The sequence below is a fragment of the Bubalus bubalis genome, chromosome 15 (genome assembly GCF_019923935.1).
Source record: "Bubalus bubalis isolate 160015118507 breed Murrah chromosome 15, NDDB_SH_1, whole genome shotgun sequence".
NCBI classification, from domain to species: Eukaryota; Metazoa; Chordata; class Mammalia; order Artiodactyla; family Bovidae; genus Bubalus; species Bubalus bubalis.
This window is the reverse complement of record NC_059171.1, coordinates 71,285,982-71,303,059: the sequence shown is the minus strand read 5'-3', so window position 1 is coordinate 71,303,059 and position 17,078 is coordinate 71,285,982. Positions and strand designations below refer to the sequence as shown.

Below are 17,078 nucleotides of genomic sequence, written 5' to 3'. Positions count from 1 at the left end.
ACAGTACCATACCCTTCTGAGTACATATCCCAGCTGTAGTAAGTTGTCTGTCTTCTCTGTCTAGTCAATCTCTGTGTGAGCATAGGGTGTGTCCCTCTTCATCATTGTACCCAGTGCCTGACACATATTAGACCATCAGTATATTTTTTAACTTACTATTAAAAAAGGATGGTAACTATCATTCGAAGTTACTGTGTGGATTACAAATAGTGTCTAGCTCAGTACCTGGCACATAATAGACACATAAAGAGTACTTACTATTGGTACTAATCAATAATTTAATCTTTTATAAGATTATGGAAGGCTAGTTAGAATGTCATTTTATATGAGAAGCAGCTTATTATGGTGGAAGTAATAGGGCTGTGAAGTCAGAAGCACTTGGCATTTATGAAATATACCTTGGGGGTCTGACCTCTTTGAAACTCAGTTTATCCATCTGTAATGCCTATATCATAGTTGACAGTGAGAGTTAAATGACAGATTAGGTTAAGTACACAAGTATGGGTATTAGTTCATAATTGGGTAGATCAAATAAAATAAATGGTAGAGTTGGTAATTTTTCAGCTTTTAAAAGTTGATGATGTGAGATAAATTTGTTTTCATTAATAAATAATCTTTTTTAATCTAGCATTTATTCATAAATGGCAGACCACCATCTAACTCTATAAACTTTGTTTTCTCTGAATAAAATCTAGCCTTGTTGTATGATTATGTAGTATATAACAGTATTAGTTTGATTTCTGGGATTTTTTTGAAGTGAAATCAATATTTCTATATATATATATATTTTTTAGTATTTCCATTTTTAAACACAATATTAGTCTGGCATTCCAAAAGTAGCAGTTGTTTCAAGGGACAGTTGTTTTTGTGTAATGAATTAGAATTTTTATATTATGGCCCTGAGATAGGAAGCTGTACAACACTCAGGAAGCTAATTATTAAACCACATATTTGGCTTCTTTTCATAGCTGAAAGAAGATAGTTTGTGTTTATAAATAAACAGCACAAAGTATGTGAAGTTGATAATTCATTCATACCCACATACAGATATGACTGACTGTAGTTTCACCAAAAAAGACATAGTCACAGTTACCATTTCATAAAAACCAACACTGTGTAGAATGTGAATATAATGTAAGATTTGTCCTTTGATCCTGATATTTCATTCAGATTCACATTCTTCATGATTCTGAATTTGGGTTTACAGAAATTGAGTTAGGCACTTCAGGGTTTCTATTCTAGTAAACAGTACTCAGTTTGAGTGTTATGTTTAGATAACCTAGCTTTTAAAGAAACCTTATTTTTATGGAAATTGAAATCAAAACATTTTAAAAATGCTCACTTTTTAATAAATAGATACAAACAACATCTTAACGTTTTGTTCTTTAGAAGCAGCGTTAAGAGGTCTTCTGGGAGCCTTGACAAGTACCCCGTATTCTCCCACCCAGCATCTAGAGCGAGAGCAGGCTCTTGCTAAACAGTTCGCAGAAATTCTTCATTTTACACTCCGGTTTGATGAACTTAAGGTAGGATTGTCCTGCTGGTCCTCCTTGTTATAGAAGAAAATCATGTGTCTTTCAATGAGTACTAGGAGGAAATGCCTGGAGCCCTTATTAAAATGTGGTGGAATGATGTCTGCTGTTCCTCAGCAAAAGTGGAAAGCTGGATTTAAAAATTATGCAGGCTTTTTGGTGTAGCGTAGCAAACAACAAATTGCTCAATATTCAGTTTTCATTTAGCTTCATTTTAAAAAGTATCTCTGAAACAACAATATTGACATCTTCTAATATTTTTTCTTTTCTGCTCATCCCCAGTTTTTTTTCCAGCATTCTTCTATTAATATATAAAAATGTTGATTTTTCTTTCTCTCTCCTCCCCCTCTCCTCTTTCCTTTCTTCCCTTGTCGTCTTTCTCACACCCTCCCCTTCCCCGCGTCTACTTATTAACATCCTTTTTGCTAGAAGGAGTGCATTTAAAGAAAGAAGCATTAAATTCTGTATCAGGAGACCTTAATTCCACTTTAGGCTCCATCATAGTAACAAACGATGAGGCAGGTCCTCTGACTTTCCAGCACCTCACATAACTTGTTTAGAAAACGGAAGAGCTGGATTCCTAACTCCAGCATTTTATAAACATTATATCATAGACAGCTATTCTCCTTTATTCATACTTTGAGCACAAATAGCTTGTTCATAAAAATTTTAGTCTGTTTGACGACTGCCCTGTATATTAATTGTAATAACCCACAATGAGTGGGTACACATTCCTTTTTGTTTTTGTCTATTTGGTAATACCATTTTTGGTGAGCAGCCTTTTCGTATGTTACCTGAAATTAATGAGAAGAAAGAAGGACAGTGTACTGACTGTGACTGAAAACCAGTGTACAGTCTTCTGTGTCCATCATGAAACAGTTAGCAAACCAGTGTGTAAGCACAGTGTTACATAATTTAAGTGCAGGTCGTCATCTTGGATGATAACGGTTTTAGTTCTTAAAGTGGTATTACAAATTCAATAATGTGAATTAACTAATTACAACTCTAGTAGAAACTTTATTTAATTTTTATACTATCCTTTAGTAAATAACTTTTTCTTTTATAAATGTTTTCTTTAGATGACAAATCCTGCCATACAGAATGACTTCAGCTATTACAGAAGAACATTGAGTCGCATGAGGATTAATAATGTTCCAGTAAGTTAAAGCTTGAATTGTGGCGTGATACTAATAATTCAGATCTCAATTTGTTCAGTTTAATCTTTTACTCATTCATTCACTCATTCATTCAGATAAAGCTAAAGATAGTAGTAAAGTTAATAATTACAGGCATCCACAGCTGTGGGAAGAAAGAGCAAAATGTAGCAAGCCATATGGTATTCACTTATTTTTCTACTTGGTTCTTTGTTCCACAGCTACTTCAGTAAAACTGCTTTTTGTCTGTATAACATTGATAGAAAATTTCTCTTTGTTTTCTCGTTTTAACTGCAGAAGAGTTTCATGAATTAGTGGTTATGAGTTATTTGTCCCCATGTTCTTAGATTGGAAGACTCTTGGGGAGAGGTTGACCCGGGATAGGAACAGCACTAATCCTGGCAGGAAGGGGAGCGGGGTCTTGGACCCCAAGCACGTCTGTGTCTGACACTGCCGTGTGAGAAGATGGCTCTGAGCCTGTTGCTCGGCTAGCATAGCATCTCTTCTGGCTTGTTAGCCTCTCGACGTCTCGTTTTAAGCTGTTTAATACTCTTTTCTCCTAGACATCAAATACCAACCTTAAGTGTGAGAAAAATACTATCTTTTTCTCTAGATATTTTGTGGACCTATTTTGTGCTAATTTGTATGAAAAGCAGAGAAAATTTCTAGGATTATCCCTGGCCTCAAGTAGATAGTTTAATGAAGAAATACTATGTAAGTTTGTAAGGAGTGTTAAGTGGCATAAAAGGTTAAAAAAAAAAAAAATAAAAGGATCATCAGAGACCACCACAATACTGTAAAGCAATTGTCTTCCAGTTTAAAAACAAAACCAAAGGAGACCATTGAGTAAATATTTTATGAAGTCGTTGCTGTTAAGACAGGCCTGGATCAGAAGAAAGATTTCTTTTAATGAATCATCTGTTACATGTATTTGTTTGGTTTTGCATAAGCCAGTTTATTCTGTGAGGCTGACCTCACTGTCTGTCTTTTTCACACTCACTATGTAAAATAAAGTAAAATAAAATGACCCAATTTTCTGTTATGGCCATCCTGCTATCATTCAAGACCAAAGGCACTGAAATCATCTTTGCAGTGCCTTTTGCTCTCAATAATTATAGGTCAGTTCAGTCGCTGTCAAGTGCCATTTTTCTCAGATTTCTTCACTACCCCCCTTCCCATCTCTTAGTACTGCTGTCCCAGTTGAGAGCCTAATTCCCACTGTTTTGGGCAACTGTTCTGTAGCTGCAGAACTTATTTTCTGGCATACTATGTATCTCTTTCTTTTTGGTACAGTCTGCCATCAATAGTTAACTTTATTTTGAAGATTGGCTTAATTGTTACTCCTTTCTTCTAATGCTAAATGGCTTCCCATTACCTACAGAAGAAAAATAGGACCTGAAGCTAAGATTTAGTCTGACCGCAGCTTTCCCTTCCAGCTTTCTTTCACTGATTGCTGTCCCTTATTACACTGACCTATTTGAATTTACACTTTGCCAAGTCATTTGAAAGCATGCTCTGCCCCCTGACTGGTTGAAATGCCCTGTGTACCTGCTGATCAACATGTGCCAAAGCCTAGATCTTCCATGCATCCATTTTAGTTCCTCCCAGTCTTAGTCCTCTACTCATCCCCCACTTTATTCCTCGTCTCTTAGCATGTTACTAAGATAAGCTATGTGGATACATGCTTGCTCCTAATAGGGTGTGATGTCATAGTCATCTTTCTGTCCTCTGTGGCATTTAGATGGTCTCTTGTATACAGCAGGCAGCCCATTCAAGTTTCATTTAATGGCTTAATATCATTTAAAATATTTTTAAAGAAGTTAATCTTGAAAAAAATTTCTTTATATTTTAATCTTTTTCTTGTTAAAGGTAATGTAAGTGTTGTGTACATTTGAGGGTCTAGAATGTAAGCATATTTATTATTAATAGATTAGCAAGCACTAGCTAGGCACCTTGCCTAGGTCTGTTTATAATATTATTTTAATAACTTAGGAGCTGATATTAAGTGTCATTATTTTCCACACAGGCAGAAGGAGAAAATGAAGTAAATAATGAATTGGCAAATCGAATGTCTTTGTTTTATGCTGAGGCAACCCCAATGCTGAAAACCTTAAGTGATGCTACAACGAAGTTTGTATCAGAGGTAGGCATTGCCTAGGAAGTTACGCTTTGTGTCATTCCTCTTCAGCCTGTGTCCAGATAGGATGGGCTCGGTGAGTCCACTACAGACCCTCTAAGCTGATAGATGCACCTTGTGCACTGAGTCTGGTCCTCTCCCCTGAGACCCACGTGTACACACCTGCCGCCTATCGGCAGTCACCCTTAGGATGGATAGTCAACACCTCCGTGGTCTGCTGACCACAGTGAGGTCTTGACACTGTACAAGCAGATAACTTAAGAGTTTTCATTGCCAGTTCGTTTCTTTATCTCACCCCTACATCCACTCCATCAGACAAGGCAGTCTTCTTATTAAAGTGTACCCTGAGTCTGAGAACTTGACCCTTTACTACCTCGAGCTACCTCTCCGGAGCACCCCACCTCTTCCTACCTGGATTTCTGCATTCATTGTCTGACCCACTGGGCCTGTCTCCTGAGTGTAGCCAAGTAGTCTTCTTAAGACCCAAACCACGTTCCCTTCTTCCTCTGCGTAAAAGGTTTCCAGTTTGGGAAGTTAAAGAGGGAGGGGGCGCATATATACCTATGGCAGAGGCCAACAATATTGTGAAACAGTTTTCCTTCAATTAAAAATAAATAGCTTTTGGAGGGGGGAAAGGTCTCCAATCGACTTCTTAGGGCCCTTAGGATCAAATCCACGTGTCGCGTGTCTCTTGGGGCCTCATCTGCATGTCGTGGCTGTTCCCGCCCAGCTCTCAAATGTAAGGGCTTCTTGAGAGATGGGAGGATCTCAGCTGTCTTGCTCCTAGCTGTGTCCTCAGAGCTTAGAACAGTACCTAGAATCCAGTGCATTTTTTTTTTTTCTAGTGCATTTTTTAAAACAAAATTTAGAGGAGGAATCAGATTTTAAAGTTGATAATTTTTCATGTTATGCTAGGTTTTAAATTTTTCTTAAGTAATAGCTGTTCATCACTCTTTTGTTCTCTGTACACTTTTACAGAATAAAAATTTACCAATAGAAAATACCACAGATTGTCTAAGCACCATGGCTAGTGTGTGCAGAGTCATGCTTGAAACACCGTGAGTATTTGCTGATCTTTTTCACTTTAACAGTCCTGTTGAAATGATTGACAAAGATGTGAATATGTCATATTTGGAAGGTGGAATTAAATATATCCCAAGTATGTAATAAAATTAAAATAATTACACAGCTTAATGTAGGTTCTGGTTAAATGTACAAAGGACATTTAGTTTTCAGGTTCATCAGACCAGTTGGATGCTTCAGAATAGGGGTTTTGTGTGCTTTTGAGAGGATAGGGGAAGAACTTTAAAGCTCGTCTGGTTTTGCCTCTCAGATATTCTGTTTCCTTTTCAAAGAGCACTTTGCCTTTTTGCTAGAGGGCTAGAAATATTCTTAAACGCATATCCCTTCCTCTCAACATCAGTTATTAGTCCTCAGTCTTCTTTGTTGTCCCCAACACTAACCTAAATTCTCTTGTGGGTTTCTCCTCTCTGTCAAACCATTTGTAACATACACCACAGTGTTTTCTGTCTGGATTTTCCTGTCAGCAGGCAGAAAGAATTCTTCCTATGTTTCTAAATAGTAAGATTTTATTATATAACTTTAGTTTTGTGGAGCTTTTTATTTTCCAAAACAATATTATATACTCACCTTATTGGAAAATCTTTTGAAGTAAGAGAGCAACTGCTTATCCTCATAGCGTCGTCATCCTCATCTAGGGGAGCAGGGTCCTGGGGAGTGAAGGGCTTGTGCACGGTGACTGACCTCACACACGTGCTTGGGTGTCTCCATTGTGGTCTGGACCCTTTCTGCTATGCCATACTGCCCTCCTTGTAGACGAAAAGTGCTGTTTCCTTTTTCCCATTTGAGAGAAGACTATGATTGAATTTTAGAATATTAAAAGCCTGCAATACAGTAATATGTATAGATCAAGTTAACGTCTATAAATGCCAATACTTTCTCTATTAAGCTAGTGGCTTTTCTCATCACATTGATGATGACAGCCTTTCAAAGCACCCATTCCCAAACTTTTACTTTGGGGCTATTTTTAATCTCTCTAAAATTGTCTGATCTCTGCTGAGCAGAAGGGGCAAGATACCAAAATGCATATGAGACCAGGATGTATAAGTGATAACTGTTCTGCCCCCTTATTTCTTTGGGAATCTCGTTGCAGAGAAGGTGAGGGTATAGTCTCAGCGTCCCTTTTATATATCAACAGGATGTAACTTTGAGCATCAGCCAGCTCTTGAGTCTGTGGTGGGCCTCACCCACCTTTGTGTTTCCTACCCTCCAGGGAATACAGAAGCAGATTTACAAATGAAGAGACAGTGTCATTCTGCTTGAGGGTAATGGTGGGCGTCATAATACTCTATGACCACGTGCATCCAGTGGGAGCATTTGCCAAAACTTCAAAAATTGATGTAAGTTTTATTTGTTTTTTATGTAATTCCCAGTAATTTCAAACATAAGTGGAAACCATTGACTTTTATTTAAAGAGCTGGCCGGCTACACTCTGTCTCAAAATTTAGTTTTATAGTTTGTGATAATGGTGTATTTTGGTTTTCTCTTCTCTCATGGTATTTCTTATAGCCCAGATACAGGTGGAATAGAATGACTGAAGGTAACTGCACTGTTTTAGAGTATCTCCTTGTGGGGAAGCCTCATTCATAAAGTGGTACTTCCACATATTTGGCAGTATATATAAATAAATAATGAAACATAAAAAAATCTTTTTATTGTATCCTTTCATTCTTTTGACCGAATGCCATTTTTAAACAAAAGATTTACTTCCAAGTATATATTAAAAGCCAGTAGAGGTGCCCCAGTGAAGAAAGCTGAAGACTATATACTGTCCCTCCTCCTCCCAGTCATCATAATTTGTGGTTGTAGCCTCAGTTTCTCTACTTTGTAATTTCTCGCCTCACTCTCACATCTGGGTTCATGAGAATTTTAACCAGTATTTACTGAGAATTGTCTTTCAGTTACCCTTTGACAGACTCTTGGCATTTCATGTATAGAGAACTGATGATTAATCAGTCTTCTTGTCTTCATCTATCCTATGTAAAGAGAAATCAACATTTTTTGAGTCATTACTGTGTCCCAGGAATTTCAACATTTGCTCTCTCATTTAACTTTGAAAATACTCTTAGGATGTAGGTGTTATTTCCCCTGTATTAATAGAGAAAGAACGTTTAGGGAAATTTCTTAATGTAATTGCCAGTGAACAGTATGGGGTCGCACAGAGTCAGACACGACTGAAGTGACTTAGCAGCAGCAGCAGCAGCAGCAGTGAACGGTACCTGGATTTTGAACCCACGTCTCCATGGTTTTCGAAGCCTGTGGTGTTTTTGCCATGCTCTGCTTTCTCACAGTAATCAGGCTCATCTTCCTTGTGGATCATTTTCATCAAGTTGTTCCCTTTCTGTGAAGCCTGTGACAAGTCTCTGCTGCCATCCCCATCAGTTCCCCATGAGTCCTCCTGGCTTTTGAGGCCCTCTGTGAACTGCCCTTTGCGATTCACCTTAGCCCTCTGCATGTGATGAGCTTTCTTACTTTTTTTATTGGGTTCATCTACCTGGAAGATGCCTCTTTTTCTTACCAGGGTGTCCATTCCATCCTTTAAAAGGCTACTCAACACCTTTTCCAGAAAGTCCTACTTTAGTAAACCCTTAATTTTCTCATTAGTGTGTTTGGTATGTTCTGTTCATCTGATTTGGTTTCCAAAAAGTTTTGTTTGATTGACAAACTGAAAATAACACTTGGGTAGATTTTTTCCCCCTATTCTAAGAATAATTGTTTTGACATTTCTAGTGTGTAATTTCTCATGAGTGCCATAGGTATGGAGCTGGTTTAAGTATTAACTGTTTTGAGAATGAATGTTAGATGAAAACTCAATGTTTCACCTTCTCTGTTTCGTTTTCTACTTAGATGAAAGGCTGTATCAAGGTTCTTAAGGACCAACCTCCTAACAGTGTAGAAGGTCTTCTCAATGCTCTCAGGTGGGTATGCGCACAGGTACACGTGGATAGGGTGAACGTGTTAAGATGTTGTTTCAGTGTGTGAATAACACATAAATGTTAGAAATGTGAAGGTATCATGTTGCTTATTGGTAGTCTTGCTTTCAAATATTGGTCACAGTATTCTTATAATGAAGAATGTGTGTGTATGTGCCCCACTGAAAACAGCAGCTTCATTTCTTTGCTGTGGAGTGTGGCTTTCACTTTTCTGCCCATCTCAAAGGAAGAACTGCTTTTTTGTTTTTTTAATAAAAAGCAATTGTATAAAACTCAGAAAACAGGAAAATTTTAAGAAGAAAACACAGAACCCGCACTATTTCGAAATAAACCACTATTAACATTTTGGTATATACCCTTGCAGTTTTTTTTGTTTTTTTTTTTGTTTGTTTGTTTGTTTTAAACATTTTGATGAATATTCTTCCAGAGTTTCTTTTTAAAATACTTGTATATAGTCATTGCTATATATAAAAGTTACCTTTTACAAAGTAATATTATACAAACTGTTTTATAGCTGAACTTTCCCTTAGTATAGTATAATTATATTTCTGTGTTCATACTACAGATCTTTATTACTTTTGTGCAGTTTTTATAATGAAAATAAAGCAGTCTAGTCATTATTTGATGTCTGTCTTCTCAGTTTAGACTTTGTTGTTTAGTTACTAAACAAGTTATTTACTTACTTTAGTTACTAAAGCTCCTTCAATCCTGGACTATTTTTAAATGAAAATTTCAACCCATTATAGGGTCTTGGCTACAGAGATTTAACTGGTAGTTATCATTTCCCTACTGTAGAAGATGATTTGCTTGTTACTTGATTGTTTTGTGTTTGAACACAAAAACTGTGTGGTACAGATATTTATTCAGTGACTTTTTGAAGTCATAGGCCATTGTAGTGCATTGTAATTCACGTAATAGGATAAACTGATTTCCAATATAGTATTACCTTCCTCACATGTTTCGTGAGCAAAACAGATTGTTTATTCTTTTTGGACACTTAGTCACATCTGGTATGCATCATGAAGCAGAATCTAGGCTGTGTCATTTCAGCTGAGTGGAACCATGAAATTATTTTATTAAGATGATGAAAGATATTCTATAAGCAGTGACTGTCTAAATAAAGATGGTCTGTTCTGGGGGTGGGGGTGGGAAGAAGGCTCAAAAGGGAGGGGAGATATATATACAGATATATATATGTATGTATATGTATAGTTAACTGATTCTCGTTGTTTGGAAGAAACGAGCACAACATTGTAAAGCAATTATCCTTCAACTAAAAAATAAATAAAAAGAAGATGTATCCTAAGTGAAAACCTGAATGATTAAGGAACATAATATAACAACAACAAAAAAAACCTTATGTCAAACTGTTTCAACCATAAGCCTATCAGAAACCTTAAGTTCCTTGAATTTTTTACTGTGGAGACTTCTCTACTGATTGTATCAATATTTACGGTATTGTGATTCTTGCTGCTTGATCCCTTTCCGAGGATTCCCCATGTCGCAGTCAGCCTGAGCTCTCTCCCAAGCCCTTTCCTTTCTGATTGGTTCAGTTCAGTTCATTCGCTCAGTCGTGTCGATCTTTGCGACCCCATGAATCACAGCATGCCAAGCCTCCCTGTCCGTCACCAACTCCCGGAGTTCACTCAGACTCACGTCCATCAAATCGGTCGGTGATGCCATCCAGCCATCTCATCCTCTGTCGTCCCCTTCTCCTCCTACCCCCAATCTCTCCCAGCATCAGAGTCTTTTCCAATGAGTCAGCTCTTCACATGAGGTGGCCAAAGTACTGGAGTTTCAGCTTTAGCATCATTCCTTCCAAAGAAATCCCAGGGCTGATCTCCTTTACAATGGACTGGTTGGATCTCCTTGCAGACCAAGGGACTTTCAAGAGTCTTCTCCAACACCATAGTTCAGCAGCATCAATACTTCGGCGCTCAGCTTTCTTCACAGTCATTCTCACATCCATACATGACCACTGGAAAAACCATAGCCTTGACTAGACAGACCTTTGTTGGCAAAGTAATGTCTCTACTTTTCAGTATGCTATCTAGGGTGGGTCATAACTTTCCTTCCAAGGAGTAAGCGTCCTTTAATTTCATGGCTGCAGTCATCATCTGCAGTGATTTTGGAGCCCCAAAAAATAAAGTCTGACACTGTTTCCACTGTTTCCCCATCTATTTCCCATGAAGTGATGGGACCAGATGCCGTGATCTTCGTTTTTAGAATGTTGAGTTTTAAGCCAACTTTTTCATTCTCCTCTTTCACCTTCATCAAGAGGCTTCTTAGTTGCTCTTCACTTTCTGCCATAAGGGTGGTGTCATCTGCATATCTGAGGTTATTGATATTTCTCCCAGCAATCTTGATTCCAGCTTGTGCTTCTTCCAGCCCAGCATGTCTCATGATGTACTCTGCATATAAGTTAAATAAGCAGGGTGACAATATACAGCCTTGATGTACTCCTTTTCCTGTTTGGAACCAATCTGTTGTTCCATGTCCAGTTCTAACTGTTGCTTCCTGACCTGCATACAAATTTCTCAAGAGGCAGGTCAGGTGGTCTGGTATTCCCATCTCTTTCAGGATTTTCCACAATTTATTGTGATCCACACAGTCAAAGGCTTTGGCATAGTCAATAAAGCAGAAATAGATGTTTTTCTGGAACCCTCTTGCTTTTTCCATGATCCAGTGGATGTTGGCAATTTGATCTCTGGTTCCTCTGCCTTTTCTAAAACCAGCTTGAACACCAGGAAGTTCACGGTTCACATATTGCTGAAGCCTGTCTTGGAGAATTTTGAGCATCACTTTACTAGCGTGTGAGATGAGTGCAATTGTGCAGTAGTTTGAGCATTCTTTGGCATTGCCTTTCTTTGGGATTGGAATGAAAACTGACCTTTTCCAGTCCTGTGGCCACTGCTGAGTTTTCCAAATTTGCTGGCATATTGAGTGCAGCACTTTCACAGCATCATCTTTCAGGATTTGGAATAGCTCAACTGGAATTCCATCACCTCCACTAGCTTTGTTCGTAGTGATGCTTTCTAAGGCCCACTGGACTTCACATTCCAGGATGTCTGGCTCTAGGTCAGTGATCACACCATCGTGATTATCTTGTTCATGAAGATCTTTTTTGTACAGTTCTTCTGTGTATTCTTGCCACCTCTTCTTAATATCTTCTGCTTCTGTTAGGTCAATACCATTTCTGTCCTTTATCGAGCCCATCTTTGCATGAAATGTTCCCTTGGTATCTCTAATTTTCTTGAAGAGATCTCTAGTCTTTCCCATTCTGTTGTTTTCTTCTATTTCTTTGCATTGATTGCTGAAGAAGGCTTTCTTATCTCTTCTTGCTATTCTTTGGAACTCTGCATTCAGATGCTTTTATCTTTTCTTTTCTCCTTTGCTTTTTGCTTCTCTTCTTTTCACAGCTGGTTGTAAGCCCTCCCCAGACAGCCATTTTTCTTTTTTGCATTTCTTTTCCATGGGAATGGTCTTGATCCCTGTCTCCTGTACAATGTCACGAACCTCAGTCCATAGTTCGTCAGGCACTGTATCTATCAGATCTAGTCTCTTAAATCTATTTCTCACTTCCACTGTATAATCATAAGGGATTTGATTTAGGTCATACCTGAATGGTCTAGTGGTTTTCCCTACTTTCTTCGATTTCAGTCTGCATTTGGCAATAAGGAGTTCATGGTCTGAGCCATAGTCAGCTCCTGGTCTTGTTTTTGTTGACTGTATAGAGCTTCTCCATCTTTGGCTGCAAAAATATAATCAATCTGATTTCGGTGTTGACCATCTGGTGATGTCCATGTGTAGAGTCTTCTCTTATGTTGTTGGAAGAGGGTGTTTGCTTTGACCAGTGCATTTTCTTGGCAAAACTCTTAGTCTTTGCCCTGCTTCATTCCGTATTCCAAGGCCAAATTTGCCTGTTACTCCAGGTGTTTCTTGACTTCCTACTTTTGCAATCCGGTCCCCTGTAATGAAAAGGACATCTTTTTTGGGTGTTAGTTCTAAAAGGTCCTGTAGGTCTTCATAGAACCGTTCAATTTCAGCTTCTTCAGCATTACTGGTTGGGGCATAGACTTGGATTACTGTGATACTGAATGGTTTGCCTTGGAAACGAACAGAGATCATTCTGTCGTTTTTGAGATTGCATCCAGGTACTGCATTTCGAGCTCTTTTGTTGACCATGATGGCTATTCCATTTCTTCTGAGGGATTCCTGCCCGCAGTAGTAGATATAATGGTCATCTGAGTTAAATTCACCCATTCCAGTCCATTTTAGTTTGCTGATTCCTAGAATGTCGATGTTCACTCTTGCCATCTCTTGTTTGACCACTTCCAATTTGCCTTGATTCATGGACCTGACATTCCAGGTTCCTATGCAATGTTGCTCTTTACAGCATCGGACCTTGCTTCTATCACCAGTCACATCCACAACTGGGTGTTGTTTTTGCTTTGGCTCCATCCCTTCATTCTTTCTGGAGTTATTTCTCCACTGATCTCCAGTAGCATATTGGGCACCTACTGACCTGGGGAGTTCCTCTTTCAGTGTCCTATCATTTTGCCTTTTCATACTGTTCATGGGGTTCTCAAGGCAAGAATACTGAAGTGGTTTGCCATTCCTTTCTCCAGTGGACCACATTCTGTCAGACCTCTCCACCGTGACCCACCCATCTTGGGTGGTCCCATGGGCATGGCTTAGTTTCATTGAGTTAGACAAGGCTGTGGTCCTAGTGTGATTAGATTGACTAGTTTTCTGTGAGTATGGTTTCAGTGTGTCTGCCCTCGATGCCCTCTTGCAGCACCTACCGTCTTACTTGGATTTCTCTTACCTTGGACATGGTGTATCTCTTCACGGCTGCTCCAGCAAAGCGCAGCCGCTGCTCCTTACTTTGGACGAGGGGTATCTCCTCACTGCTGCCCCTCCTGACCTTGAACGTGGGATGGCTCCTCTAGGCCCTCCTGCGCCCACGCAGCCATCGCTCCTTGGACGTGGGGTTGCTCCTCCCGGCCGCTGCCCCTGGCCTCGGACGTGGGGTAGCTCCTCTCGGCTACCGCCCCTGACCTTGGACGTGGGGTAGCTCCTCTCGGCTGTTCCTGCGCCGTCGCAGCCTGGCCCTCTCGGCCGCTTGCCCCTGACCTCGGACGTGGGTAACTCCTCTTGGCTGCCTCCTCTCGGGCAAGGGGTCCTCCCGGCTTCTGCCCCTGACCTCGGACATGGGGCAACTGCCCACGCTAAATGATTGGTTAGGCTCTTCCAAAGCCAGCAAGTGACAGGAGCTCTTTTTTCCTTAAAGTAAGAAATAATAGAGGTCTAGGAAGTTTTAGTGTAACATTTATTTACCCTGAAGGGACTGTGCTTCCAACAGTAATGTAAAATGCAGAGTTCAGTTCTGTTTTTCACAGTGTAAAAGTAATCTGGTGTGGGACAGAGGAGGGCAGTGGTAATGAGTATAAAGCTGTTGACATCCGCCGCAAACAGGCTGTGTTTGAGACAAAGGGGGAGAAGACTCACTGTCTGCCAGGTGAGGCGAGAGCCACCTGGCAGCTGTAGGTTTCCTTTTAAATAATATGATAGAGGTCAGAAAATAAAAGTTCACTGCAGAGAATAACTTCTGAGCTGTTCTTACTCAGAGTGAAACACATATTCTGTGTCCAGTTGTTATTTCCCCCCTGGGAGGTTTTGTGAGGTTAACCAGTATACCTGTTGCGATGTAGTAGTGGTTATAATTAGTAACAGTTTTATATCACGGTACATTTACCATGAAGTTTCATGTCTGGGGCTTTATTGCCTCTTCACCACAGCTCAGTGACGTAGCTGGTGGGTATGGGCCAGTGGGGGTGGTCTCCATCCTGCAGTAGGTACCTGAAGCTCTTGAGAGACTTAAAGGTGATACAACTAATAAATGTTGGAGTCTGGTTTCAGATTCAAGGTTTTATTCTTAAAATCCCATATACTTGATAACTGTATTATCAAGCCGTAGGTTTACTCTGAGATTAATCTTTGTGCTCTGGAATCATCTGGTTGGAAGGGAAATGCAGATTCCCAGGTTACCACCTCCAGAGAGTCTAGTCTCTTCGTTAGGTCTGGGGTGGGGGGGCAGGCACCTCATTTTATAAATAAGCAGCCTATGTGTTGTAGATATTGTTGGTACTTTGAGAAACACTGCTTAAACTAAACCAACCTAGCTCTTAACATGCTTTTCTCAGAGCAGAGAAGATACTGTTAAGAAAGCATTTTGGAATCCCCCAAGTGCTGTGCAAGTGTTGTTATTTCGGTCTCTACAAAATAGAACACATTTTTGCTACATTATTTTCTTTTTTAAGTGAATAGCTATTACAGATGCTCACTCCATCCTTTCCTCGGAGTCAAGTTTTAAATAATATAGTTGCATATATATATAGTTGCTTGTTCTGAATACTTTTCTGTAGTAATGATATAGTTCCCTCGAACTGACACTATGCAATGAGGAGAAAGCAATGAGCCATGTCTCTATTTTACAAATGGAGAAATGGAACCGAGTTTCTTTAATCATAAGAGAAAGAGAAACAAAACTAGAGCTGGGAGTCAGGTTCAGTGCTAGATAATTACCTTCTTTATTAATTTATTAAGTTTATTCTTAAATAGTATTAGTAGTTTTCTTCAGTAGAAAAATCATATGCTCTTAGAAAAGGACTTTTGTGTTTATGTGTAAAGTGAAATAATGCCATTCATCTTCACATATATGTTATGTTATTTTCACTTCTTTAGGTGCTGTTGGCCTTTTCTTGATGAAAATGTGAGGGTGAACTGTCTTAAATACAAAGGAGAACAGGAGTTTGCAAACTGTTTTTGTAAAGGGCCAGAGAATAAGCAAATATTTTAGGCTTCGTAGGCCCTGTGGCATCTGTCACAGCTATTCACCTCTGCCCTTGTAAGCAGGAAGGTGACCATAGACGATACTTAAGTGATCAGCATGGCTCTGTTCCAGTAAAATGTTACAAGCACTGAGATTTGAATTTGATGGAATTTCCACATTAACATGCAATACTTTTTTTTTTTTTTTTTTTACTTTTTCTCTCAACCATTTAAAAATGTAAAAATATGCTTAGCTCACAGGCCATACAAAAATAGATGGTAGGTTGGATTTGATCCATGGGTATAATTTGCCAGCCTTTGATATTGGACAGCTATTTTCCTTTGAGAGGGAAGTTATAGATAATTGTGTACTGTAGAATCTCACCAAACCTTTTCAATGAAGTAGTTAGTTCCAAATGAGTAAAACAGCCATTCTGTTTGAAGGTAGGAGGAGCATCAGCCAGCAGGGGCTGAACAGGGCTAGAGCTGGACTGAAAGGCATTCTCGCGCAAGGCAAGCTCTCCTGGCCAGTTGTTTCTCTTCCCGTAATTACGGAACCCGAAGCAGGTTATGTTTGTTTGTGTTTTTAACCCCCTAAAATGGATGTTTTTCCCCTCGTAGGTACACAACAAAACATTTGAATGATGAGACTACCTCCAAGCAGATTAAATCCATGCTGCAATAACAGTTCTGGAAAAGCACCTGCTGTAGACAGAAGACAGTATTCTGCAGTGACTGAGAATGCACAGTTTTTAGTGATTGCAATTACTATCTCATTTACTCTTGCTTTTTATTTCTTTCCTCTGTTCCTCTCCCTCTTTTTTAATCATGTTCTTGATCTTAAGACTTCTTTTCTGTGCCAAAATCAGTAAAGTTATACTCTGAAGGGATATTGTCCTTTCAAACAGGCCATCTAAGGCAGCTAATTATGCATTGCATTGGGGTCTCTACTGAGAAAAATTCTGTGACTTGAACTAAATATTTTTAAATGTGGATTTTTTTTGAAAACTAATATTTAATATTGCTTCTCCTGCATGGCAAAACTGCCTATTCTGCTATTTAAAAACCCTCAATGACTTTATTTTCTACTGCCGCTTTTTTCATGTGCAGCCAAAATAAAAATGTTTAAATTAACTGTGTTGTACAAATGGTACCCAACACACACTTTTTTTAAATTAGACTTTTGTTTAAAGTTTTAAGTTTGCATTTTGACTTTTTTTGTAAGGATGTATGTTGTGTGTTTAACCTTTATTAACTAACGTTAAAAAACTGTGATGTGTGCGTAGAATATTACGTATGCATGTTCATGTTTAAAGAATGGCTGTTGATGATAAAATAAAAATCAGCTTTCATTTTTCTAAGTGTGGTGTGGTTTACTGATGTTTTGATTCTAGGTCTCCAGAGCTTT

The 17,078-nt window shown here is 39.0% G+C and overlaps 1 protein-coding gene across 10 annotated transcripts in view; it reads left to right on the top strand.

Annotated features, from left to right (window-relative positions):
* CYRIB (CYFIP related Rac1 interactor B) overlaps positions 1–17,031 on the top strand; it is a 147,819-nt gene extending 130,788 nt beyond the window's left edge. For all 10 annotated transcript variants that reach the window (XM_025265495.2, XM_025265498.2, XM_025265497.2 and 7 more), the window contains 7 exons: positions 1,390–1,526; positions 2,612–2,689; positions 4,713–4,829; positions 5,802–5,881; positions 7,117–7,243; positions 8,751–8,821; positions 16,292–17,031. In XM_025265495.2, coding sequence (XP_025121280.2) covers positions 1,390–1,526; positions 2,612–2,689; positions 4,713–4,829; positions 5,802–5,881; positions 7,117–7,243; positions 8,751–8,821; positions 16,292–16,355 — 674 coding nt within the window. In that variant the 3' untranslated portion in view covers positions 16,356–17,031. The remainder of the gene's footprint in view (positions 1–1,389; positions 1,527–2,611; positions 2,690–4,712; positions 4,830–5,801; positions 5,882–7,116; positions 7,244–8,750; positions 8,822–16,291) is intronic.
* Positions 17,032–17,078: the final 47 nt, after the last annotated feature.